At 34.0% G+C, this 25,764-nt stretch overlaps 1 protein-coding gene across 2 annotated transcripts; it reads left to right on the top strand.

Annotated features, from left to right (window-relative positions):
• The first annotated feature begins 361 nt into the window (after positions 1-361).
• Positions 362-23,521, top strand: Esd (esterase D). Of its 2 annotated transcripts, none has more exons than XM_076872131.1 (10): positions 362-465; positions 3,969-4,017; positions 6,167-6,241; positions 8,976-9,064; positions 13,150-13,248; positions 13,901-14,025; positions 15,088-15,207; positions 16,873-16,971; positions 17,544-17,711; positions 23,274-23,521. In XM_076872131.1, exons 3-10 carry the CDS (start codon positions 6,174-6,176, stop codon positions 23,352-23,354), a joined length of 849 nt encoding a protein of 282 aa, XP_076728246.1. In that variant the 5' UTR covers positions 362-465; positions 3,969-4,017; positions 6,167-6,173; the 3' UTR covers positions 23,355-23,521. The 2 variants fall into 2 exon arrangements, with proteins under 2 accessions (XP_076728246.1, XP_076728247.1); XM_076872132.1 differs by having other exon boundaries at positions 362-469.
• Positions 23,522-25,764: the final 2,243 nt, after the last annotated feature.

The raw sequence follows: 25,764 nt of genomic DNA, 5'->3' as shown, positions 1-25,764 counted from the left end.
CTTAATTCCATCTACCAAGTAGGTGAACTGAAAATTTGGGGGTGGAGAGAGAGAGGTCTTGAAATTATTCTTTGGTTTCTAAAAACTGTACAGTGGTACACAGAAACCCTTTCCACGACTTAAATGGAGACAGCCCTCAGGTTTACTAAAGCTTCAGCTCTGGCTCACTTCTCCCGGAAGGCTCTGAGTGCGCGGACAGTCGCTGGATAAGGTAACCGGGTCCAACCTCTAACGCGCTCCACTGACTCTGCCCCAGAGCCGAGACCGGGAGGCGAAAAGCCTGCTGGGAAGAGCGAAGGAAGGGAGAGGGTGGGCCCAAGGAGGCGGAGCCGCGGGGTTAGCGGAAAGGGGCGGATCCCGGCGTGGGCGGGGCCAGGCCGGGCCGAGTCCCCGGCGGCCATGTTGAGGCCCCGCCCTCCCCTCCCTGCCGCGTCTTGCGTCCCCACCGGCACCCTTGCCGCAGCGGTAGGTAAGACTGGGTACGGGTAAAACAGCAAACGTCCTCGGCCAGGTTGGGTCTAGAGCAGCAGCTGCAACCCAGGCTTGGTCGGGCTGACGCCGAGGCCTGCGGCGCAGATGGCGGCTCGCACGCGACGGCGCCCGAACGCTGCCAAACCGTGGCGCGAGGCCAGACTTTGTCCCAGGCACGGCTCCTCTCCCTAATCCCTTTACCTGCACCGAGCTCCCAACAGTGTGTGACCCGGGGCGCTCGGCGTGCTGCATCCCGGAGAAGCTCCCTGTTGTCTAGTGCCCGCTACAGTGGACAGTGTTTTCCCTTTTACAGAAACAGTTCCCTCTCTCTACGTGCGCTGCCACCGCACCGAGTAAAAAATGTCCCTATTCTACCGAGGAAACGGGCCTCCCTCGGCGCAATGGTGGCGCCCTCAGAGGGCCAAGGGAGTAGCCCACACACGTTGGGGACACGGCAGGCTACCTGAAGGCGCGGTCACTCGCGCGCCGAAGGAAGTGCCCAGGGGGACTTGCATCTTTGGATTGGGTGATAATAGTTCAGGTGGCACCATTGATCATTAAGTTAAATGGATTAAAATCCTAGGCTAGAATTGTGGTGGGACATACTAGAAGGAAAGTAGGAGGCTGAGTTTTAATATCTTATATATAATTGGAATTGGTGGTAGTGGCAGTTAAAAGGGCAATGTTGAAACATTTCAAATATGAACAAACAAGTTACAGCCAGCAGTTGGGGCGCTGCAGCCTGTTGTTTTGCAGAGAACTGTTCAGGTTGTTAATAATCGATAGTGTGGGACATATTGGAAATGAAGTAGATACAAATTCAAGAAGTCAGAATGGTAACCAAAACCACAAGTAACAGTTGACTATCCCATATCCAAAATGCTTAGAACCAGAAGTGTTTTGAATTTCAGGTTTTGAACTATTTGAAGATACATAATGAGATATCTTGGGGATGGAACCAAAACAGAATTCACTTCTGTTTCATATACCTCATATACAAAGCCCAGGGGTAATTTTATACAATATTTTAAATAATTCTATTCATAAGGCAAAAGTTTCATGGTGCAGAGTTTTCCAATTGTGGTGTCTTGTGCACCCAACTTTCAGATTTTGGAGCATTTCAGATTTGGGGATTATTGTTGCTCAGCCTGTAGACATAAAGAAAACTTTTGAGACTTGTGAGAACCTGAATTTCTGGATGACATTTAGCTTCAATAAGAAAAGAAAACAGTAAGATTTGACTGTTTGACCTTTTAGAAAGTGGGTATGTTATGAATAAAGAATATTTACTGTCTTTAAGTTTTTTAAAATATTGTAGATGGACACAATATCTTTATTTTATTTATTTTTTTATGTGGTGCTGAAAATCAAACCCAGTGCCTCACACATTTGAGGCAGTCCGTCAACCACTTGTGTACAACCCCAATGATCTTTAACAGTTTTTACTGATTGGCTTGACATGTTCAAGCCATGTTCAGTGAACCTTTCTTTTCCAAACACCATTCATGAACTTTCTAGAACAGTTGGATACATTTTACAGTGCCAGTTGGGGGAATTGGTGGTGCACTGTAAAATGGTTTGGTCTTGAGGGTGGTTTTTGTTTGTTTGTTTTAGTGTTTACCTGTGTTTACCTGTTTTTTCTTTTTTTAAAACTGGTTCTTAGTACCCATTTCTCCTACAAAATCTGTTATAGACCTAAATATATATCTATATTACAACCTAAATGGAACATGTATCAGACAAATGACACACAATTGGTACTATGTAAATTTCCATATGTATATTTTACTTAATATTGGTCACTTTAGCATAGTTCATAAGTCAATTTTATCACCATGTCCTTTCTGTGTAGTAAACTCATAGACCTTTAGTCTGCCTCCCTCCTTCATCTCTTCTCTCCTTTTTCCTGCTCATATTACAAATTTGACCCACAATTAACTAGATAAATCCATCTTCCTCTACTCTCTTAGTCCTCACTTCTCTTTTCTTCACTCTCAGTAGATGACTACATCTCATATTTCCAAGTTATACCTTAACACTTCTTTTTATTTGTTTAAAAAGAAAAAAAAAAGTCTTCATAGTACTCTCATTCCAAGAAAGATTTTGACAAGTTACCAGGGCTTGTGGCAAAATAGGTGCAGTGGTGCCTTGCTTAACACTGGGATATGTTCTGAGAAAAGGATCATTAGGTGATTTCATTATTGTGTGGATATCACAGAATGTCCCCACACAAACCTAGATAGTATATAGCCTATTGCTCCTTGTCTATAAACAGCATATTACTGTACAGATACTGTAGGTAGTTGTATAACAATGATAACTTTATATATCAAGAGGAAAGGTACAGTAAAACTATTTGCATACATATATAGGAAAGATACAGTAAAAATACAGGATAAAAGATAAAAATGGTATACCAGTATATGCTAGTTGCTATGAAAGGAGATTCCAGGACTGGAAGGAAGTTGCTCTGGGTGAGTCAGTGAGTGGTGAGTGAACATTAAGTTCCAGGACGTTGTGTATACTGCCATAGACTTTCTAAAAAGTATTTTTCTTCAGTAATAAATTAATCTTAGTTTACCGTAACTTTTTTACTTTTTAAACTTTGTAGTTTACTCTTTTGTAATTTACTTTAAAAACCAAACATTGTACAGCTATACAAAAATATTTTTTATCTTTATGATGTTTTCTAATTTTTATTTTTGTTTTTTGTTTACTTTTTAAACTATTTCACTAAATAGAAAGGCACAAACACACATTAGCCCAGGTCTACACAAGATGAAGATCATTAATATCATGGTCCACCTTCACATCTTATCCACTGGAAGGTCCTCAGGTCAGGAATACACTTAGAGCTATTGTCTTACTGCCTTCTTCTAGATACCTTCAGGAGGACCTGTCTGAGACTCTTCTTGAGGAGGTGTCACTTTTCAGAAATATGTTCATGGTTTTCTTGTTACTTTTTTTTTAAATTATAAATTTGGTTGTAAATAGATAATACACCATGAGCATTCTTAATGAAAACCTTTCAGAATTGGAGTTCATGTTTTCTAACTTTTTGGGGGGTGGGGAGGTAGGTACCAGGGATTGAACTCAAGAACACTTGACCACTGAGCCACATCCCCAGCCCTATTTTGTATTTTATTTAGAGACAGGGTCTCACTGAGTTGCTTAGGGCCTCCCAGTTGCTGAGGCTGGCTTTTGAACTTGAGGTACCCCTGCCTTAACCTCCCAAGCGGCTGGGATTAAAGGCATGAGCCACTGCACCCAACTATGTTTTCTAACTTTTTAAGGAACTTGTTGAGGTCTGAAAAAGCTACTAAACCCTTCTCTGTGAATTTTCTTAAGGATTCTTTTCCGTTTTCTGCAATTTCCTTTTCTCTTGCCTCTTTAACTCTTTGTGCTCTAGACAATAAGACTTTTTCAGCTTCATCATAATCTTTGTAATGGTGCTATAAGAACCTTTGTAATTTATAATCCATTTGGTCTTTTTTCAGGATCATCTGCCCTTCATTGCAGACTAAAAAGCAAGTAGCAATTGGACAGGTAAACTTACCTTTCATTGTTTATGGGTTAAATGGAAAAAAAATATAATAACTTGGTTTAAAACATCTGTTGTTTTTCACATAGACAATTTCTATTGAAAAATATAACTACCTAGTGTTTTATAATTATATATTATATATCATTAATTCCTAGCTTATGTCCTTTTGTTGTTGTTGTTAAACTTAACATTGTTCTTAATTTGTAATTGAAGGTAGTTTATAAAACAAGTTATGTGGGGGGGACTTTAAAAGATGGGTTTTTTAAAAAAAAATTCTCCCAATTTTTTAAAAAATACTTTAACCATGTTTTTTCTGGCCAAATGAACAGTATTTAGTTTTGATTAAGGAATATTATTTTAATTAAGGAATATTCAAAGAGCAGAGGAAATAGACTACTTGTGGTTTATTAAAATTAATGAATAACAAAGTATGTGATACAAATAAAGGACAAGGTGATTTTTAGAAGTTTCACATAATATCTAAGAACTTCAAAATATTATTCACAAATTCAAAAAAATATAGTATTTATTAGGTGCCCCTTAAGTGTGTCCAGTGTACCATATTTTGAGAAAGCCTACATACTTCCTAGAGCTTTAAGAAAATTCCCATGTAGAATGATCTAGCAAATTTTATTCTTTGGTCTCATGATTTATGAATATAAATATTATACGGTGTCCCCCCTGCATAATTTTATTCTTTAAGATAGGATCATGAATAAGAAAAACTGAAGTAAATATGTAGTAACATAACATCTTATGGAACAATTTGTCATTTAAGGATTTTTTTTTTATAGTTTGAAAACAAAAACTAGTGGAAGAGATGTTAATTTCTCTCTTCGGAATTGTAATACCCTAATCCTATAGAATCCAGTCCATTTTTGGTTGTCTTTTTTTTTTTTAAGTATTTAATGATCCTCTACAGAGGCAGGACAGCAAAGCAGCTAAGAGAAGGGGCTCTGATGTCAGACTGCCTGAGTTTAAATCACATTTTTCAAATATAAAACTAATATTTGGACTTACTGAAGGGATTGCTTGAAGACAGGATTGAAACTGTTCTCACTTGGAATTTTGCAAAGACATTCCAGAATTGCTTTTTAAGATTATTATTAACATATCTTTGTAAGAATAATACTAAAGCTGCAGCTGATCAGCCTATAGTAGTACATTTCACTGAAGAAAACCACCAGAGAGGTAATATCTGTTTCTGGTATCTGGACTTTTTATTTAGTATATAGAACTTATCATTTTATATTTTAATGTAATGCTTCTAGGAATGGGAAGGTAATCCTCCCTTGAGAGATACACATTATAATCAGTTTCATTCCTCTTTGCTCAACAGATAAATGGTTTTCCAATTATTTCCATGTATTTACTATTAAAATATAATGTGTAACATTTTACATGTAAGTTTGAAATTACTTTTATATGACAATTAAAAAGTTCTGTTGGAGAGAAAAGAAAAATTAAGTGCTAAACTTCAAAATTTCCTAAAAACAAGCTGTTCTTCTTATTTAGAAAATAGCAGACCTATGTTGTACAACAAGCTGTTCTTTTTATTCCCTAATAACAGATCTATGTTGGTTTGGTTTAAAAGGAGAAATATTAATCTAAAATTTATGTATCACTTTTTCTCAAAAGCTCTCAGAGGATGAATAATTTGATCTAGTTTAGCATATTGAAAAATACCTATCATAATGTTAGTCATCAATAATGTTATATTGTCATCAAAATAATTATAGGCACATCATCTTCTTTCTGTTTTAAAATCAACCATAATTAAAAATACCCATTCCTTCACTTCTTTGTTAGAGTTGACAGGTAGACTGTTAATATTTTTTAATCTACTGAACTGGTCGATTAGTAACTTGAGGTTTTTTTTATTTTTAAATCTGGGGCAGTCTGCAACAGTAAATTATTAATGGTATGACAAGTTATTAAAATTTTCTAGAATCAAGTACAGGTAACAAATATAAGTGTGAATGTGAAAGTTAGTTTCTAAATGTTATTTATCAGAAAAATGGCATGTGAAAAAATTCTGGATGGAAAACAGTTGTGTATTTAGATAATTGATCTGAAAACAATGAGTTTCATTTCAAGTTTTCAGGAACTAAGTCTTTTTTAGAAATTAATGAGATTAATCTTCACTAATAGGAAAAGAATGGCATTGAAACAGATTTCCAGCAACAAGTGCTTTGGAGGATTGCAGAAAGTATTTGAACATGACAGGTAACTATTAAGAAGATGTACACAACTTTAGATGTCTCACTCAATTTGATTTGTTTTGCCTAATTTTAAACAAATATTTATATATTTTGGTATATATTTCACTTTTGAAAGTGGTTTCTCTTGTTATCTATATGACAGTTTCACCAAACTTAATTCTGTAGGGGTTGGACCATGGAGCCTAACAAAGAATACCTTCCAGATTTGTGTTGATGGCCTTCTAAAACTTTATGAAAACGTCTATGGGGCCATTAAAAATTCTGAGAATATTTTTAGCTAATGTGTGACTAGAATTTGCCATATTGGGGACAGTACAGTTATGGAACATTTTCATTATTGTAGAAAATCCTATTGCATAGTACTGCTTTGATGAAGTTTCATTTTTAGAAAATGAAATAGAATTAATTGTATTTGAGAGGAAATTTATGAAATGGGTGAAGGGGATTTTTGATGTTGAAGTAGTGATAAAATAAACTCAGTGTCATTAATGTCACTGGGAAAGGGGTCCAAGGAGGTCCTTGGAAGAAGGAGACCTCAACTCAGGACAACAACTACCTTGATATCTGCAGCAAGATGAATTTCAAAACGCATCAGTAAGAGGCACAGGCTGATTTATGAAGCAGAGGCAGTCAGTACACACCCAGAAAGACAGAATTGAGCGCAGACACTGAGGAGAGATGTTCTGTGGTCTTAGTCTTAGAGAATATATATGTATGATTTCTCAGGTATTCTAAGATAGGTTAGAATTTTGTCTAAAGTTAGGCTTTGAATTTTACCATTAATTAATAAGCTTATGATTACCTTCTGATGTTTCTCTACTTTCAAGTCAGATCATTTCCCTTTCTAAGTTAAACAAAAACTATAAACTTAAGTTCCTGTAATCTTTATTGTATAATCCTTTGTGATATAGAGTTATCTTTCAAGAATAGTTCTGGAATGTAATCCTTTGTATGCTCCAGGATCCTACTAACCATTTAATAGTTTTGCTTCTGCTTTGCTCCCTTTGAAGGTGGGGGATCTTTGAAGAGAGGCACAGCCTTAAAGTTTTGTGTGCCTGGTAGTTATGGCCTGATCCTTCTCCCTATCCCATCTCAATAATAAATTTCTGTGTATGACATTCTGTTCTTTTGGTAATTGAGCAGCATTGTAATGACATCATAGGAACAGAAGTTTCAGAAGTATACTTGATAATTCTGGGTTTTTTTCCTTTTATGTTAGTGATAATCATACCACTGTTATTATAGTTAGTATTGTGGTAAAAATGCTTATCATGAGATTCTCTTATCAGTGTGCCACTTACTTTGTGTTTTCTTTCTTTCTTTTTTTTCTTTTTTAACATCTTTTTATTCCTCTTAACAAGTTTTTAAGTTTACAAAAAGGTTTTAAGGCACCAACTATCCTGGAACATGACTGTGCACTTTTGGTTAAGCCAGTTGATAACAAATATTCTGGAATTGGTCATGGATCTGATGTGGTATATCATGAAAGAAGACAGCTTAATTTCCCTAACATTAGTTGAAGACTTAAAAACAGCTGCCAGAAAATTGTTATGACTTCTAATCATCCACAGGAAAAGATGTTTAAAATAGGGTAGAAAAATAAAAGCAAACATTTGCAGAGAATGGAAAGGAGCGTACAGAAAATTTCTCACTAGCAGCGATGGGGTCTTTGTGGGAGTCTGTACCTAAAAAGTCAACATAGTCAAGTAACAAAAAGAATAACATACTCAGTGAAAACAAAAAAAAAAAACATTAAAAGGAGAGGGAGGTAGTTCTGGCATACTACATGGTTCATCTCTGAATTGCATTTATAGCTTCTTCATACTGATCAACTAAAATTGTATATTGAGAGGATGTGGCGAGGAGAAATGTAGGGAGGTACAGAGAACAAAGGTAGGGAAGTTAAATAAAATTCTTCCATAATGGAAATTCAGTAAATAATAACTAAAACTGAAAAATCAAGGAATAAATGAAGACCTGTTATAGATATAGGGTAAATGCTAGAAGAATTAGCTATAAGAGGTAAATGGATCATCTCTTGAATGTGGCAAATGAAAAGGTTGTAGGGTGGGGAAAAACTAGTTTCATATAGAGTTTGTAGAACTATTTACTATTTGTTGTTATTATTTAAAGTATATGTGTAACAGTTTTTTAAAAGAGCTATTCTGAAGCAGTAAGTTTAAAATTCCATCTGCAAGGTCAGGGTTGCATAAATGCCTGTTTATATGGGAATGTTCTATGGTTTTTATCAAAATTATCTTACTTGTGATAATAGTGATTGTGATAAAATATTATGATGAAAAAACAGATTAAGGATGTGGAATATTTCAATGCTCATGAACCAGCATGTAATTTAAAATATTTGGAATTAATTTTTTATCAAAGCTGATATATTTCATACATCCCTTTATAAATAGGAACAATTTTTCTTTTTAATAATAGAAGTGCTACATGAGGTCTACATTTATTTTTAAATTTATTCTATTCAAAATGACACTGTGCCATTCCAAGCAGAACCTTACATTGGTTAATCATTATGCCCAACAGGTTTTCTTCTCTCTTTAAGGGACAATATATTCCTTAAGCCTAGGTGAAGTACTTAGTTTAGATATTCAACCACTTTTTTTGGACCTGTATTGTATATTTTACTTTTTACATAGTGCTTAATTATTTTGTCTCTGACTTGATTAATAAAGGGCATTAATATTTTGTTGTGATGATTGTTGTTAAAACTATAGTGTTGAGCTGAAGTGCAAAATGAAATTTGCTATCTACTTACCACCGAAGGCAGAAAGTGGAAAGTGCCCTGCACTGTATTGGTTGTCTGGTGAGTATTATACATTTGAGTTTTATAAAGCAATTTCCTTTTAACTGGCTTTTCTTACCTTTTAACTTTGACTCACTGGTATGCTTTCTGAGCCTCTTATAAAATAGAGGCTTATCATCACCTGCTTTGTAATTTTATCTTAAGAAAACTTCAGACCTGTGGAATTAGATTTACTTCACTCTTTTTTCAATTAGACAAGTTACTTTGTAGAGAATGTACAGTCCTGGGCTCAAAGGTGAAGGTTTAGAAAGTTACTTATTTAACTTATACCTGCCCAAGCGTTTCTGCAGTTTGTAGAGACTTTGCCAAATAGAACACTATTAGATAGAACCAGAGCACCATGGTACACTAATTGTAGACCATAGACAAGTACCTTCCTGCAGTGTTCTCTATAATATTTTAACTGGCCTCTATAGAGCTTCTCTTGCAACAATCTAGAAAGTCACAAAGAACACTAATGCTTCTTAATCATTGAATAATACTCCTAATCAGACTGTACAATAGATTTGTGAGAGAGTAAGACTTTGACACTAGTAGTTTTGAACCTCTATGCTAATTTCTCTTTCACAAGATATTAGCACTTCATCTTTATAAGAAAAAGTTACAAGGAGAGAGGTATGGCACCCAAATTGTGTCATGGAGAGCTGTTGTTTCTTTAAAATAGGTTCTTACAACATTTATTTAATAAATCCTCCATTTGTATGTATATCAAGGATATGCCCCAAGCACCAATTTGAAATGAGAATAAATGTTTACTTTAGAAAAAAAGACTTAGTTGTATATCTCATTTTCATTCAGCAAAGCACTTCGATGACCAAATGAAGAACACCACTTTTTCTAGGAAAGCATTTGATATTGGCAAAAAGCAATAGCAACAAAATTAGACATTTAATTGTTCTAGAATACATAGTAATATGAAGCTAAATATAACCTTATTTATCATGTAATTCATAGAAAGAAAACTGAGGCCCACAGAAGCTGAATACTGCCCAAAGTCACATAACAGTGTAAGTTTGAGCAGGTTTTCTGACTCACAGTCCAAATGTGTATTCAGTCTCTGTTCTTTTTGCATTGTTTCTGACGAGAGCTACTAAAGTCATAACTTTTGGTTAAACACTTAATCTGAGATCAGATTAATTCTTAACCAAAATTGAAATGTATAAAAATAGATTAGTTGAACTTTTTGAGGGTAAAATATAGAATTTTTATTCTATTTATATTAAATGGCAGAACAGTTTCCTTAGTGAGATTCTGAACAGATAGACCTTGGTAGTTAAGTCTTGATTTTCTAAAAAAAGGTAAGATTGTCTGACCAGCGCCCTTGAGAAATGATGACAAAAGGATATCAAAGTGTTTACTTACCAGTAAGTTGCTAAAGTTGACAGATTAGCTAAAAATCAGAACATCTAAAGAAGTCTTCAAAGATAGTCCCCATGTGGTGATTCCTGTCTTTGGCAAATTGAGATGACTGTTACAACATTCTTTCATTAGCTATACAACCCAAGAGGATTGAAAACGTATACACACACAGAAATATGAACATTCATAGCACATTATTTGTAATAGCCAAAAACTAGGAACAAACCAGATGGCTACTAACCGATGAAATAATAAATAAAATGTAGTAGAATATTATTAAAAAATAGAATACTATTAAGAAACAAAATTAATGTAGCCTTCATATATGCCACAATGTGGATGTACTTTGAAAACATTCTAAGTGAAACAATCCATCCACCAAAGACAACATAAAAGGGTTAAATTCCCCTTTTATGACATGCCCAGAATAGGCAAATCCATAGGGGCAGAAGGTAGAGTAGTGGTAGCCTGGGTCTGGAGGCTGTAGGTGGAACAAATGGGGAATGGCAGCTAATAGGCATTGGGTTTCTTTTTGAGGTGATAAAAATGTTATGGCTGCAGAGCCGTGAGTATATTAATAATCATTTAATTGAATTGCTCAGTAAAGTAGTTGCCAACAAAAATTTATCTCTGCATATAGATGAGGTTGATTGAGTAGTTTTTTGGTTTATTGGTTTTTTTTTTTTTTCCTTCTATTTTTTTGTACTAGGGATTGAACCCAAGGGGCACTTAACCACTGAGAAACATCCCCAGCCAAGTTGCTCAGGACTCACTAAGTTGCTGAGGCTAGCTTTGACTTTGGAATCTTCCTACCTCAGCCTCCAGAGCTCCTAGGTTGAGTAGATTATAATTAGTAACTATCTATGTACTCTTAATGAGTAATCCTTCTGGTTGAATTATCTTCATTTCTGTGCCTCTACAATTCACTCTCCCTACTTTAATCAAAGAATTTGCATTCCAACTGGAAAAAAAAAATGAAATTTTTCTCTGGCACCTAACAGATTTTCATTTCTCAAGTGCAGGGTGCTATTTGGTCTATCCGAGACCCAATTCAAAAATCATTACATCTAATCACATTTAATCTTCTTATGATATAGAAAGAGGTGGCATTCTCCATTTTTCCAATGAAGGAACTCAGACTCAGAATTTTTAAGTTGGTTAGTAAAAGGCTGAGTGTCAGTTAGAAACAGATCCCATCTGAAATCCCAAACCCCTGCTTTCTACCCTATTACCCTTTCTCCTTTGAACACATTTACATTGAGGTCTGCAAAATGGTGAACTTTGACAGTAGTGGGGTCAGTTCTTCATCATGCTATGACTCATTTGACTGGAAAACATACTGGCAAGAACATTAAATGGCAGAAGAGTTTTCTTAGTGAGATTCTGAAGAACAGATAGACCTTGGAAATTAAGTCTTGATTTTCTAAAAAAAGGTAAGATGGTCTGACCAATGCCCTTGAGAAATGATGACAAAAGGATTTCAGAGTGTTTACTTGTTTTCATTCAACTTACTGAACAATACTGGGTTTGTTTTCCTGTTGAGCATATGCCCCATATTGCCATTATACATTTGAAATTTTCTGAATTCCCAAGCACATCTGGTCCAAAGAATTTCAGGATTGAAAATTTAGGAAGTGACTTTGAAAGAATAATGATGTAATCATTTAGCCTATGATGGTTCTTAGATTTATACAATTATAAATAAATAAGGTAGACAAACCACTTTATTGCTCTGCCATGACTGATGAATGCCCATAATGATATTTGTAACTTTGTGTTTTACTGTTGATTATTAATTTAACCAATATATATGGGCACACTATAAGTCTCTGTGCTCTCTATTATGGGTTAATTAGCAACTATAAAAGTGTTTTATAGTTCATATTTGCTCATGCATATCAATAAGTTTTGATATTGCTAATAATCAGATGCAATATTTTGCACTGACTGCTAGAAAAGGGCTATTAGGTGGTGCTTAGTTCAAGAATTTATTGCTGGTTCATTCTTGGTCATTCTCATGTCATCCATAGTCTTAGGAACCTATGGTAAGAGAATTAAGGTATCTATCACATGACTGAAATGCACAGAACTAGGAAAAATGACAGAAACTGTTCTAAAAACTGGGGCTAAAGCTGAATTTAAGAAAGATATTATGTTCATTGTTGTTCTCCTTTTAGGTCAGTGAGAAATTATACAATTTTTGCTGAGAACTATCTGTATATTTAAGTTCTTTGTGTTATGATGGCCATAGTATTAGCTTTTTTTTTAACTGTGAATACTTAAGTTTTTATGCTGATTAACACTTTCAGCTAATTTATCAATTTTAGTAATGTAACAATTGATGTAGTAGTTTTGTAATTGTTTTCATTCAACTTACTGGACAGTATACCCTGCTGGGCTTGTTTTCCTGTTGAACATATGCCCCATATTGCCATTATATGTTTGAAATTTTCTGAATTCCCAAGCACATCTGGTCCAAAGAGTTTCAGGTTTGAAAATTTAGGAAGTGACTAAAGGATAATGATGGAATCATTTAACCTATAATGGTTCTTAGATTTATACTATTATAAATTTTGTAAGAAAGGGATCTTAAATCTTACTTAACTTATATCTACAGCAAAATAATAACAAGTGAACTTGTTTTCCTGTACTATAAAAAGGTTAAAAGTTTCTAAACTATTCACAGTGTAACACGAGATAACAGTAACAGTGCTTTTGATCTTCAGGTTTAACTTGCACGGAACAGAATTTTATATCAAAATCTGGTTATCATCAAGCTGCCTCAGAACATGGCCTTGTTGTCATTGCTCCAGACACCAGCCCTCGTAAGTATTCTTGCTCAAAGATTTTCTATAAAAATTTAAATATTTAAGGACTAAGTTATAAATGATATGTACATTATATAATTTGTTTCATTTTTTGCTATTATCTCTTAAATCTTTCAAGTGACATCATGACTCTAAAATACCATGCTCTGAGTGAAAAGTGGAAGCAGGAGGGAGTTATATCAGAGCACATTAGAAGACTTTTTCTTAAAGGTAGAAAATTGAGCACAAGTTTGTCACAGTAGTAAAGAGAATTAAAGAAATATAGTAGAGGGGGTGGGTTATTAGGAAGGGGCTCTCTATATAGTTCTGAAAGATAACTTCTTTATGGACACTTACTATAAAATAGGAAGCATATATTCAGAATCCATAGATGGAACTTCATGAACAAAGAAAGATAATGAACCTTACCTTGGCAGCTGAATTCTGTTTGGCAGGTCATTCCCTCTCACCTTATTGGCCAGAACTAGTCACATGGTCCCTATCAGGCCAGGAGGTCCAGGAATATAGTCTTACCAAGTACTCCAAAAGAGAGAGCTCACAATATTTGGTGAACAGCTCTAATGCAAATGGATTTGCATATTTATCTAAAAGTACATTATTAAATAAATTACCATAGAGTGGATAAAAATACCAGATTTTTTCTTGACAGGTGGCTGCAATATTAAAGGGGAAGATGAGAGCTGGGACTTTGGCACTGGTGCTGGGTTTTATGTGAATGCCACTGAAGATCCTTGGAAGACTAACTACAGAATGTACTCTTACGTAACAGAGGAGGTGATTTGATTAGTAGTTTAATTATTGACTGATAATTGTAAAGAGTTTAATTTTAGACACAAAGTCCTTCCAGTTCTCAGAATTTGAAACTGGAGTATGGTATTGGTGAATCTATTTCATATATTTTTATGAAGTACCTGAGTGAAGATTGCAAAGTTTACTAATGTTATAATGATATTTGCTGCAGTTTAAATTAATACTAAATATGAATTTAAAAATTTTAATAGTTATATTGAGAATGTATATATTATCCAGCTTATCAAAGAAAATAGAATAAGCAATAACCTTTGATTTCCTGACAGATGGTTCATTCAAATGTATTTCATAGTGATAAAACAAGGCTTAGTTAGAAAGGATAAGTGGTAAAGCATTACTTCTATTCATAATATTTATGTACAGTTTATGTATTTTTTAAAAATTTTATGATTTTATTACATCATAAAAACTCAAACAATAATTAAAATTTTAATAACAAATAAGTCTTACACTCTGAATAATAATTGTGTTTTAATATATTGCAGAGTTTTTTTCTGATTAATTTTCACATAATTATAAGTTTTTTTGCTTTTCTTTATTTTAATTATAGAAAATAAATACCAGTATTATTCTAATTTTAATAATTAAATAATATTCTGCCAAATGAAATAAAACATTTTTCATTGGAAAATAATAAATTATGTTTTTATATATGTATTTTTTACCATAACAAATGTTACTGTATTGATTGTCTTTGTACATAATTTTTTACTCTAAGGATTTTTCCCTTGAAATGTATTCTAAAATGTGAAATTACTAGGCGAAAATTTTGGAACATTTTAAAGGCTCTTTCTGCATAATCTTCCTATAAAGTTGCTTTTAAAGAATTCTATGCCCTATGTTATTCTGAGTGATATTAACAACTACTGTCTACCCGAGTTTTTTGTTTTTATTTTTCTTTTGTCTTTATCAGCTGAAAACATGTTAAGAATGTAATTTGGATATTGTGTAATTATTTTATATAACTTTGAAAAAGCCTAAACTTACTTTCTCTGATAATTTTTGTCATATTTAAATTCTTTCTAGCTTCCACAGCTCATAAATGCCAATTTTCCAGTGGACCCCCAAAGGATGTCTATTTTTGGCCACTCTATGGGAGGTCATGGAGCTCTGATTTGTGCTTTGAAAAATCCTGGAAAATATAAAGTAAGATTACCAAAGCCTAAGGATAAATATTTTTTTTTAAATAATATGATATTAGGAATTCTCAGATATGAAAATTATGATAATGTTGTAGTATTGGGACTAAACTTTTTTCTAAGCGTTGGGAATTTCAGGGTATTGACAGAGGGTATTAAGTTTGATTATATGACATGTTATAGAATTAGAAGCATAGGAATTCCATCAGAGTGGTTTCTTGTTGGCCTACTAGAAGTTTATAAAATGTAGCTTATCTTTTCCATTACTTTTATTCAAACTCTAGTTTTTGAACACATTTTTCCCTCTAAAAGTTGTTATATTTGATTGATGTTATTGTGACATTTTGTCATTTATTTATACTTTTGCCAGGAATCTTTGAAAAATTTACTTAATTTTTTAAGGTTAAAGAAAATAGTCATGATTTGTAGAAATTTAAGAATTTTATCTTTTTAATACATCTACATGTTAACTGAATTAGAACATGATTGAAAAACATCATTTTCAGCTTTTCCTATTATTTGAAGCTTTATAGCTTTACATTTTTGTTTGTTTAAGTGAGCCACGATTAGTAACCACCACATATGGAGTGTCATTCTGTGCAGAGCATATTTCAAGAGTTGAACAGGAAATGTCAAAGCAATGATCATCTTAAGATTACTTCTGTTTTTAAAATTATAGAGCTACTCTGTATAGCAAGGTTTGTTTAACCCATTTAATTCCCTTAGTAAAGATGTCTTTTCCTTGTTTGTTTCTTTTTTGCAATGATGGGGATTGAACCAGAACTTTTTACACTTGTAGTAAAGATTATTTACTTTAGATGTGCTACTGAGAAATGAAAATATTTCTCATAGCAATTTCATAGTATAACAGTGGAAACAGGATTTTATTTCCTATTTTGTGAATATAATGCAGTTAGTTTATTGTGTCTGAGGTAGAAAAGCAACTTTAAATTTCTTGTATAAAATCTACTTGTTTTTAATAAAGGTATTGTTAAATATATACATTGATAAATATTCTAAAGCTGAGAGATTCCATCTTTGTACCTTTATCCAATGGAAAACAACATTGTAGGGTCTGGGGATGTGGCTCAAGGTAGCACACTCGCCTGGCATGTGCAGGGCGCTGGGTTCGATCCCCAGCACTGCATAAAAATAAAAATAAAGATGTTGTGTCCACTGAAAAAACTAAAAAATAAATATTAAAAAATTCTAAAAAAAGAAAAAAGCAACATTGTACAAAATACAAAATTGAGTTAAAAATTTTGTCATGTTTAAGGTATTCCTCCTCACTGCTTTCTTGACAGTTTAAGAGAAATAATGTCTCAGGTGTAATAATATGTTCACTAAGGTAAGGATGAGCTGTTTCATATTACTATGGACTAGTTTTCAGGGGAAAAAGTAGTAGAAACACTGAACACAAATTTTTGTTTATACCTTCATTAAATAAACCCATGGTTTTATGTTATTTGGGCACCTATATTTATTAGCGCTCTTAGAGTATACAAAAGACTGTATTATGGAGAGGTGTACAATGGAGGCCTGTAATACATCAAAAGAAAAATTGTTCACAGGGATTTTCATTGCAAGTTAATTTTTAAGCTAGTTGAAAATATCTATTCATATTTGATTTAGCAAAATTAAACTTATTTTTAAATTTCCTTTATTTCTGAAGTCTGTGTCAGCATTTGCGCCAATTTGTAACCCAGTGCATTGTCCTTGGGGCAAAAAAGCCTTTAGCGGATATTTGGGAACAGATGAAAATAAATGGAAGGTAGGTCCTAGATAACTCTGTTAATATTTGTTCTTAAGTTTCCAAGTTTTTTAAAAAGCTTACACACCATAATATATGCCTAACCCCTCTAGAGTGGGGAATAAACTTACACATAGAATTATATAAGTAATCTAAAGATGATTTAAAGAATGCAGGATAATATGTGTAGGCTCTATACAAATACTATAGCAATATGTGAGGAACTTTAGCATCCACACATACTGGGTGTTTGAGAGACCCTTAGAACCAGTTCCCCACAGATACTGAGAGATGACTGTACCTAACAACCATCACAAAACCCAAATTTCTAATTTTATTGAGTCATGAAAGATGCTCTGAGGCTACTTTTTATTTTGCTAATGGTTTGTTTATATTTTTATTTCAAAATAAAAATTACTTCTAACTTAACCAAGAAATATCACTTTATTACTAAATTTTAAATCATATGTCTGATGTAAGCAGCCTCAGAGCTTAAATCACTTTAAATTTTCTTTTGATCTTGGCATACTATATTCAGAAGACTTATCTTCTTGTGCACTTTTAAATTTAGTTTTCAATATTTCCTCTTTCAGGCATATGATGCGACGTATCTTGTAAAGTCCTATCCAGATTCTCAGCTTGACATACTAATTGATCAAGGGAAAGATGACCAGTTTTTGCTAGATGGACAGCTACTCCCTGAACATTTCATTTCTGCCTCTTCAGAAAAGAAACTCCCTGTTGTTTTTAGATTACAGGAGGTAAGTACTAGGAAACTTAAGATATTCTAAATAATAAATCTAAAAAACAGGATTCCATAGTAAATCTCTTTATTTTAGAATATAAAGTTACTATTTTCTAATCAGATAGTTCAACTATATTAAGACTCTAGAAATGAAAGCTTTCCTATTAAATTCATGATATCTGAGACCAAATTTGATAGAAATAGGAAAGCTTTAGGCAATGAAAATTATTTAATTTTCTCCCTACTGTCAAGACTTAATACTTGAATGACACTGAGTTGCTAACATAAGTGGACATATCGTTCTTTACACATGCACCCTGATACAGTAGAATAAGGACAAGCTTTTCTGTTCGTTACTCTGCATTTCATATGCACATCTTAGCCTTAGAAACTGAGCATTGTTCCTCTCATATGTGCTTTGCATTATTTGACCTTTATGCTACTTTGTTGTACTACTCCCAGTGATTTAAAAATAATTCCTGAATTTCAGTTGGATTGGAGATTTTCCTTCACTGAAGTACTATAGTTTTAAGTAAAGAAATTCTGCTTTTTTAAAAAAGTATTCATAATCTTCAGAGCATAATATAAACAGAATCTATTTCAGGGTGAGTAATGAACACTGAAAATCATACACAATGCTGATTTTTTAAAAAACATTTTTGATTCATGTTTAAGAGTAATGTGTCAGCCATTGTAATTTTGATGGGAAATGTTCAAATAAATGTAGTCAGTGTATAATGTGGTTCCTTATAGTTTACAAAATGTTTTCATGGCTTTAACTCATTTGCAGTCGTTACACCACCAAATGAGAGATCATTTCTTTCCTGTCCATCTGTTTTACAGATGAGGAGACAATCTCAGAGAGGTAGTCTATTTATCTAAGGTCAAACAACTAGTATCTGGTAGAATGGGGACTAGAAGCAAGGTCATGACTACAAATGCTGTCCTCTGTCATCTGTCTAGCCATTCCCAGGCAACATGGTGTGATCCTAGGAGCAAAGGAATAGAGTAAGAGCTAGCACCAGAGAAAATGTACATAACCTGCTGCCTCTATAGTTTATGTAGTAGATCTTAGCAACATCCTGTACAAGGATATTTTGAACATGTGGGGGCGGGGGGAAATATATATATATATATATATATATATAATTTTTTGAGAAATTTACCAAAACCAATATTTTATATAATTTTATATATATATATATACATATATATATGTAATATATATATATCTTGTTGTCTCTTGAATTTTCATCCTAAGTAATAGAATATTTTCTAGATTTATTTGAACATTTTACCATCACAATTAACATTTTAGATCAACGACCAGCCTTGAGAAATCCAAATACCAATTTGATTATAAGTGGAGTAGTGCATTTAACTATATTAACTGTAGCTATAAGTGACGTACTGAACCATGTTTTTTTCCCAAATGACCTTAACTCTTGGTATTAGCTCTGTTGGATTGCCTTGTCCTATGCCAAGAAATTCTGTTGTTCCTATAGACAAAAGTTCCTGCCTGCCAACAAAATCTGAAAATCTCTGGAGTTACAAAAGCAGCCTCAAGTTAACACACAGGAGAGGAAAAAGTAAATCTACCTATTTTTTTCTAAAATACATATATCCCAATCAATGAAGAAAATATGGTTGTCTGAGCCAGGCATGGTGGTGCATACCTAGGCAGGAGGATTGCAGGTTAGAGGCCAACCTTGCAACTTAGTGAGACCCTGTCTCAATCAATCAATCAATCAATCAATCTATACAGTCAAAAGGGTTAGGGATATAGCTCATTGGTAGAGTGCCCCTGGGTTCAATCCCCAGTACCATTTAAAAAAAAAAAAAGTGGCTGGCTATACTTATGAGGAGTCAAGACTGAGCAAATAAATTTTTCTAAAAAAAATAAAAAAGTATTAAATTCATAATCAGTTTTGAACTCAGGCACAATTTTTTGTTCAGTTTCCTTAACAGCAAGGTCAGGAAGAGTGAACTACATGTTCTAAAGTAGATTGGATTTGTTGTAATTGGATCAACAACTTAGTGGACATGCTTGAGTAGTGGCTCCAGAGAGGCTACTTTCAGATTTTCTAAAACCTTCCATTGACCTCAGATTACCTGAGGTCTGAGAGTTTCATCAACTGCTTTATCATTTGATGATAAGTACAGTATAACTGTGTTTCTTTCTGAAATAGGAGCTGTGAAAAAATAATATGAAAATGACAAGGGGTATATATACATAAATGATGTAAAGAAGGAGAAAGAAAATAAAACAATGGTGCATGATTATACAAGCCCATTCCTTTACCTCTTATTAATGGTGTTAAATGCTCACAATTTTTATATATACTTTGTCAACTCAAAAAATTGAGAATGTAATTAGTGCAGGGAACTAATTTTTCATATAATTTTTCTTTTTATATCTCGATTTCAGGTAATCTAAACTAAAAATAACAAAAGACAGCAGAATTCTGAGAGCAAATATTCAAAGATCAGATCTTGGCCTCAAAAGGGAAGGGCCTAATGGTTCTTATCTTTAGTTATTGAAAAAAATTCACTGACCTAACACTGATGAAACTTGCAGAAATAGTATTCCCTTTTGGAGACCAGAAAAAGAAGCTATCTGGTCTCCTGAAGTCTCAGAACTTTTTTGAAGATTCAAAGGCTATTTTGGCAGAGGCTTCTTAAGATCTTAACATTTGATCTTTATATACTGGCTATCAGAATTCTGCTACATAATGTTTTCTTTTTTTTTCCCAGTGTAGGTTCCCAGATACCAAAATATAAAAAGGAAAATTATATGGAAAAAAAATCCCCGTGCGCTAATTCTGCCCTTTCAAACAACAGTTTTTGTTTTTGTTTTTAGATAGTTGAGAGAGCGTAAGTTGTGAGCATTTGACACCATTAAAGAGGTAAAGGAATGAAGTTGGGTAAACTGTACACATGATTTGCCTCTTAATAGACAAGTAAGAACATGCAGAATGCTCCAGAAATATAGGACTTTCACACTCATTTGTGTATTCTGTTAGCACAATTATCTAGCCTGTGAACTGTCAGTGTTTGTTAAGTAAGCAAATGAATACCTTTCAACAGGCTGGTTGTTAGTACTCTGAAGAGACTTAACAACCTGGAGATTCATATCCCAACTTTTCTAATTGGGTCTAGAAAATATATAGCAAAACACTGCCTGTTAGAGTAAATGTCCATCATAGCTGCTGAAGCACTGCTTCTTTCTGAGAGTTGAGTAAGAATGAAAGAATGTGTTTATTTTTATACTCCTGGAGTCGGAATTTTACTACCAAGGATTTTTCCATTTAAAGTGTGAGGTAGAAGAGGAAAGTAAGATCCCTTCAAGTGTCACTAAGTATAGGCAATTGTACAAGCTGCTTAACATACCAACCCAACTCATTAGTGATAAAACTGAAGACAATAAAGAAAGCCACCCCACTTAATAACAGTTATAAACAGGACTTGAAACTAATCAAGGATGACACAGTTAGCTCTAAATGTATATCCATAGTTGAAATTTGTTTGCTTGCCTCTATATTGACATTTTTTTAAAAAAATCGTTCTTGGTCCCTCATAACTAGGATTTTCTGTTTTCTCATAAAAGTGAACCTTCCTTTAAATATCATTATGGAAGTTAAAGACATTTGATTTGGAGTTAGGATGAAGTACTATTTTCTTGCAGTGCATTCCAGCAAGCTCAAAACTGGCACTTTCTTGTACCATGGAACTTCTCAAAGAATAATAATAAAAGCAACAGTGGCTGTTCATCATGTTGGAAATGGCAAGGCCTTTAGCTTCCATGAAATGAAGGATAAAAATAGGGCATTCTCAGTCCATTAGGGTTTTCTCACACAAATCTTTTGAGGCATCTGTTCCCCACATCTGTGCCTATTTTCTCTCAGATCCATGTTTTTGATCTGTGAAAAATGGCAGATACTACTTAGTCCTCAATTGCAAAGGTTTTGTGGCCTAGAAATCATGTATTTGTTTAACAATTCTTAAATTTCTTTCTTTATATAAGAATCTGCTCTTGGGCTGGGGTTGGGGCTCTGTGGTAGATTGGTTGCCTAGCATGTGTGAGGCATTGGGTTTGATTCTCAACACCACATATAAATAAATAAAAATGAATAAAGATCCATCGATAACTAATAGAAATTTAAACAAAAATCTGCTTTTTAGCTTTAAATTTAACATCTAGAGCTGATCTGAGAAATGTCATACCAAGTAACTCCAAGTCTCAGCCTTGATCTTGACAACCTCCTGTCAGATTCACTTCCACAATAGAAGATAGTTTGCTTTTAAATTACTTTGATGATTTTACATTAAAACTTTAGTAACTGCACTTCCCATGATATGCATTCCATATAACTCTGGAAATAAGAAATGGAAAATATTTACTGATTCATCAAAACCTTGGGGATTTGCCTTATTCCCTAAAACTCCAATGATATTTTTATTAGATCTATTTCTATTTCTTATGTGCTTTAGAAAAGTTTAACTAGTAAATCCTTCAGAGATGATTTTCTTGTTTAAAACTTTAAAAGAAATCTAAGACTTTTATCTCTTTCAGTTTATTCTACCTTGTTTCTTTTGTGTTTAGTGTGGGTGGCCATCTCCAAAATTATTTGGTGTTTAACACCCTTAGAAATTTCTTCCTACATCAATATTTTTCTTCCACCTTTGAAGGCTGCTACTTATCTCGTTCTCAAAGGGAAAAGGATTGCCTCTCCATTTTACTTTTTAATATTTTTTTTTAGTTGTACATGGACACAATACCTTTATTTTGCTTATTTATTTTTATGTGGTGCTAAGGATTGAAGCCAGTGCCTCATGTATGCTAGGAAAACACTCTGTCACTGAGCTACAACACCAGTGCTGGTTTTGATGCCCTAATTTTAATGGATGGGTTGACTGAGCTCTGTTTCACCTGCTTGGCACACTACTTATTTTTTCTTTTTCCTGTTTCACAGTAGTTTTCAAAAGGTTTGCTGACTTTTTACTCAATTTGATATACTGCTAAGGAATGTCAGGGTTTAATGAATTACTCTTCAAGGTTATGATATGCTTTTATAGTAGGAGGTAGAGTTCTTTGTGTGGCCGCTTTTGGCTTCCCAAACCATAGAGCTTTGGGGCATTTTTATGTTCTTTTTCTGTATTGTTTATATGTGCTTATTTTGTATTTTAGTATTATTAGTATGCATCTCTTGTCGAACTAAAATGTCTTGCTCATGTTTCTAAGCTCTAAGGTTACTTCTTTTAATCCTTGTCAATAGGATCACATGTCTGTTCTGCACATGGAATTAATGCTTTATTTCCTCTTTGCATATACATTGTGGCATTTAGAAACTAGGCTATGCAGGATGTTTCATTTTCCTTCATATCTCGACTGCTCTTTTAATACACAGTGAAAATGTTTAAGTACAAGTATGAGAACTTTGATTTTGATTAAACCTTACTTATAATATTTTAGCTATTTATAAACAAATTAAGTAACAAAAGAGATTTATTCAGTGTCCTTAATATTGATGTTTCTAAATGGTAGATAACTGTTATCTCCTGTATTTTTGCCTTCTAGGGTTATGATCATAGCTACTACTTCATTGCAACCTTTATTGCTGATCACATTAGACATCATGCAAAATACCTGAATGCATGAAAATCTTCTGATAAGAGAATCTCTTCAAGATTATAAAAATTATAATAAAGAGAATTGCCGAGGGAAAATATTTCAAAACATTGGATTTCATAATGCTAAGAACTTCATTGTACAATTGAATTACCTGAGTAAATATAAATAAAAGTCACTTTCGAATTAAAAAGTTATTTTACCAGTGTTCATATAGTGTTCATTCTTTAATACTTCACAGCCTTTTCCATGTAATTTGGAAATCCTTGTTGTATTAGCCTCAGGTCACAGAATATGAATATAATCCTATCCGAATCATAGAATGCTAACTTGGGAACAGAGGATTTAAAGGTAATGTGGTATAAACTCTTGATCTTTTCAGAATTTCAGCCTCTGAAGGCTTGAACTGCCTTTGTCATGTTCATTTATTATCTGTGTTATGTAGCAGGTACTTGATCTCTATCAGGCATTTAATAACTATTGTTGGCTATACAGCAAGGCTTAGAAGGTTAAGAGAATGGCTCATTGCTTCAGCCATGTGACACAGATGGGACAGAAGACAGATTTCCTAAATGCTAATCCAGCCCTATTGTAATAGATCAAAGGGAAAACAATCAGACATGAATAAAAGTAAGTTGCAGGACAATATACATAATTTGATACTGTTGACATTTTTAAACACCATCAAAACAATATGTATATTTCCTATGGGTGCAAATGTATTTCATAGGAAAAGATATGAATGAAAACAGTGGCAGTCGCTTCTGGGAAAAAGGGGTGGTCCAGCAGAATTGAGGATGAGTGCCAAAGTGGCTTTACTTCTAACGATGTCATTTTTATAAACAATTCATTCATGTGTATTTTGAATTATAAAATATTAATTTTAAACATTGTTTAGTGAACATTGAAAACCAGAAAAAAATTAAAACGGTGCTTACACATCTTCACAATTCTTACTTTGTTTATACTTCTGAGAGTTTAAGTTTTGATTCAAAAACACTTTTTTTTTTTTTTCCTGTAGTAGGGATTGAACTAAGGGGCACTTAACAACTAAGCCACATCCTCAGCCCTTTTTTTTTTTTTTTTTTTTTTTGAGACTGGGTCTCATTGAGTTGCTTAGGGCTGGCTTTGAACTCACAATTCTGTTGCCTCAGTCTCCAGAGCTGCTGGGATTACAGGCATGTGCCACTGTGCCAGTAACACATTTTTTGATGGAATTTTTGCAGCTTACTCTGCAATAGTGAGACTTTCAAAAGAAAACCTGATTAAGGGTCTTTCTATTTTATCATTCTAAGGCTGGTTCCTCATCTGAAAATGGAGTAATTAAGAACCCCTACACCATGTCACTCGGGGCTGTGGAGCATAGCAAGACAAGATGCCCATGGCAAAGCACTTTCAGCTGTGTGGCTTCAGCTGAGCTACTGGGCTCCAGCTGAGGTGTGCCTTTCTTGGGGGGTGCAAAAGACCATGAAAGCTCTGTATTAGAGCTTCTGTGATAATTTTTATTTCATCCCCTTCTGTTAAAATTTATGTTCTTGTTTGCTTTATAATATACATAACACATTGGTATGGTAATATACACAATTACAAGTAAAAATCCATATATTGTGGTGTGTGTCAAATATGAGACCCTACCCCTCCCCAAATTCATCTACCACAACTTTTTTTTTTTTTTCTACAAATATTTGAGCAAAATGGAAAAATCCTATAAGGTCCAACGCAGAGTATCTGCTGGGCTCTGCCTGTACCATGCTGATGACAGAAAAGACAATATTTTGCTCCAGTTGAACACAGTTTGTAAATTTCTCATCCTTTAGTAGCCACGGCCACCCCAGCAGAAAATGTCCTTTGGAGACGTAAAAGGAATACATGCCCTTGTATCTGGCCTACACCCAGGACTCCAATCCAAAGACACTGAATTTCCAACTCCAGAAGATGTCAGCCTTCTCTCTAGTGATAACCAGCAGTTTACTTTCTGATGACAGTATGTAAAGATAAAATCCTAAGCCTTCTTTTCTTGGATGATAAGGGCATACATCATCAGTCAATTAAATTAACATTTTAATCTCATTGGGTTTACTAGAACAAATTCAAAAAATGAGGCATGGAGGTGGGAACTGGGTGTGGCAAGAGACTTAATTTTTTTAATCCAATATATCAATTCTGGTACTCTGGTTTTGGAGAGAGAGAGAGTGAGTGAGAGAATGTGTGTGTGTGTGTGTGTGTGTGTGTGTGTTTTCAAACTCTGCATGGAGAGTTGTAATACTGAGCACAGGTTGTTCAGGTGGTGAGTAGAAGGCAGACTGCCATTTTAGTCATTGATGGCTGAGTAGGCTTATTAGAATAAAATGTACGTTTAGGTCCCTTCTGAAATCATTTCTGTAAAAACATTGCCCCCCAGTGTTTCAACTAGGTGAAGCACAGTTGACCATGAACTCTT

This window comes from Callospermophilus lateralis, chromosome 12 (genome assembly GCF_048772815.1).
Source record: "Callospermophilus lateralis isolate mCalLat2 chromosome 12, mCalLat2.hap1, whole genome shotgun sequence".
Lineage (NCBI taxonomy): Eukaryota > Metazoa > Chordata > Mammalia > Rodentia > Sciuridae > Callospermophilus > Callospermophilus lateralis.
This window is presented reverse-complemented; position numbering and strand designations above follow the sequence as displayed.

Coding starts and splice junctions, on each gene's coding strand:
- Esd (XM_076872131.1), top strand. CDS start 6,174: ATGGCATTGAAACAGATTTCCAGCAACAAGTGCTTTGGAGGATTGCAG. Junction 6,242..8,975: donor AAAGTATTTGAACATGACAG/GTAACTATTAAG, acceptor TTAAAACTATAG/TGTTGAGCTGAAGTGCAAAA. Junction 17,712..23,273: donor TTGTTTTTAGATTACAGGAG/GTAAGTACTAGG, acceptor TTTGCCTTCTAG/GGTTATGATCATAGCTACTA.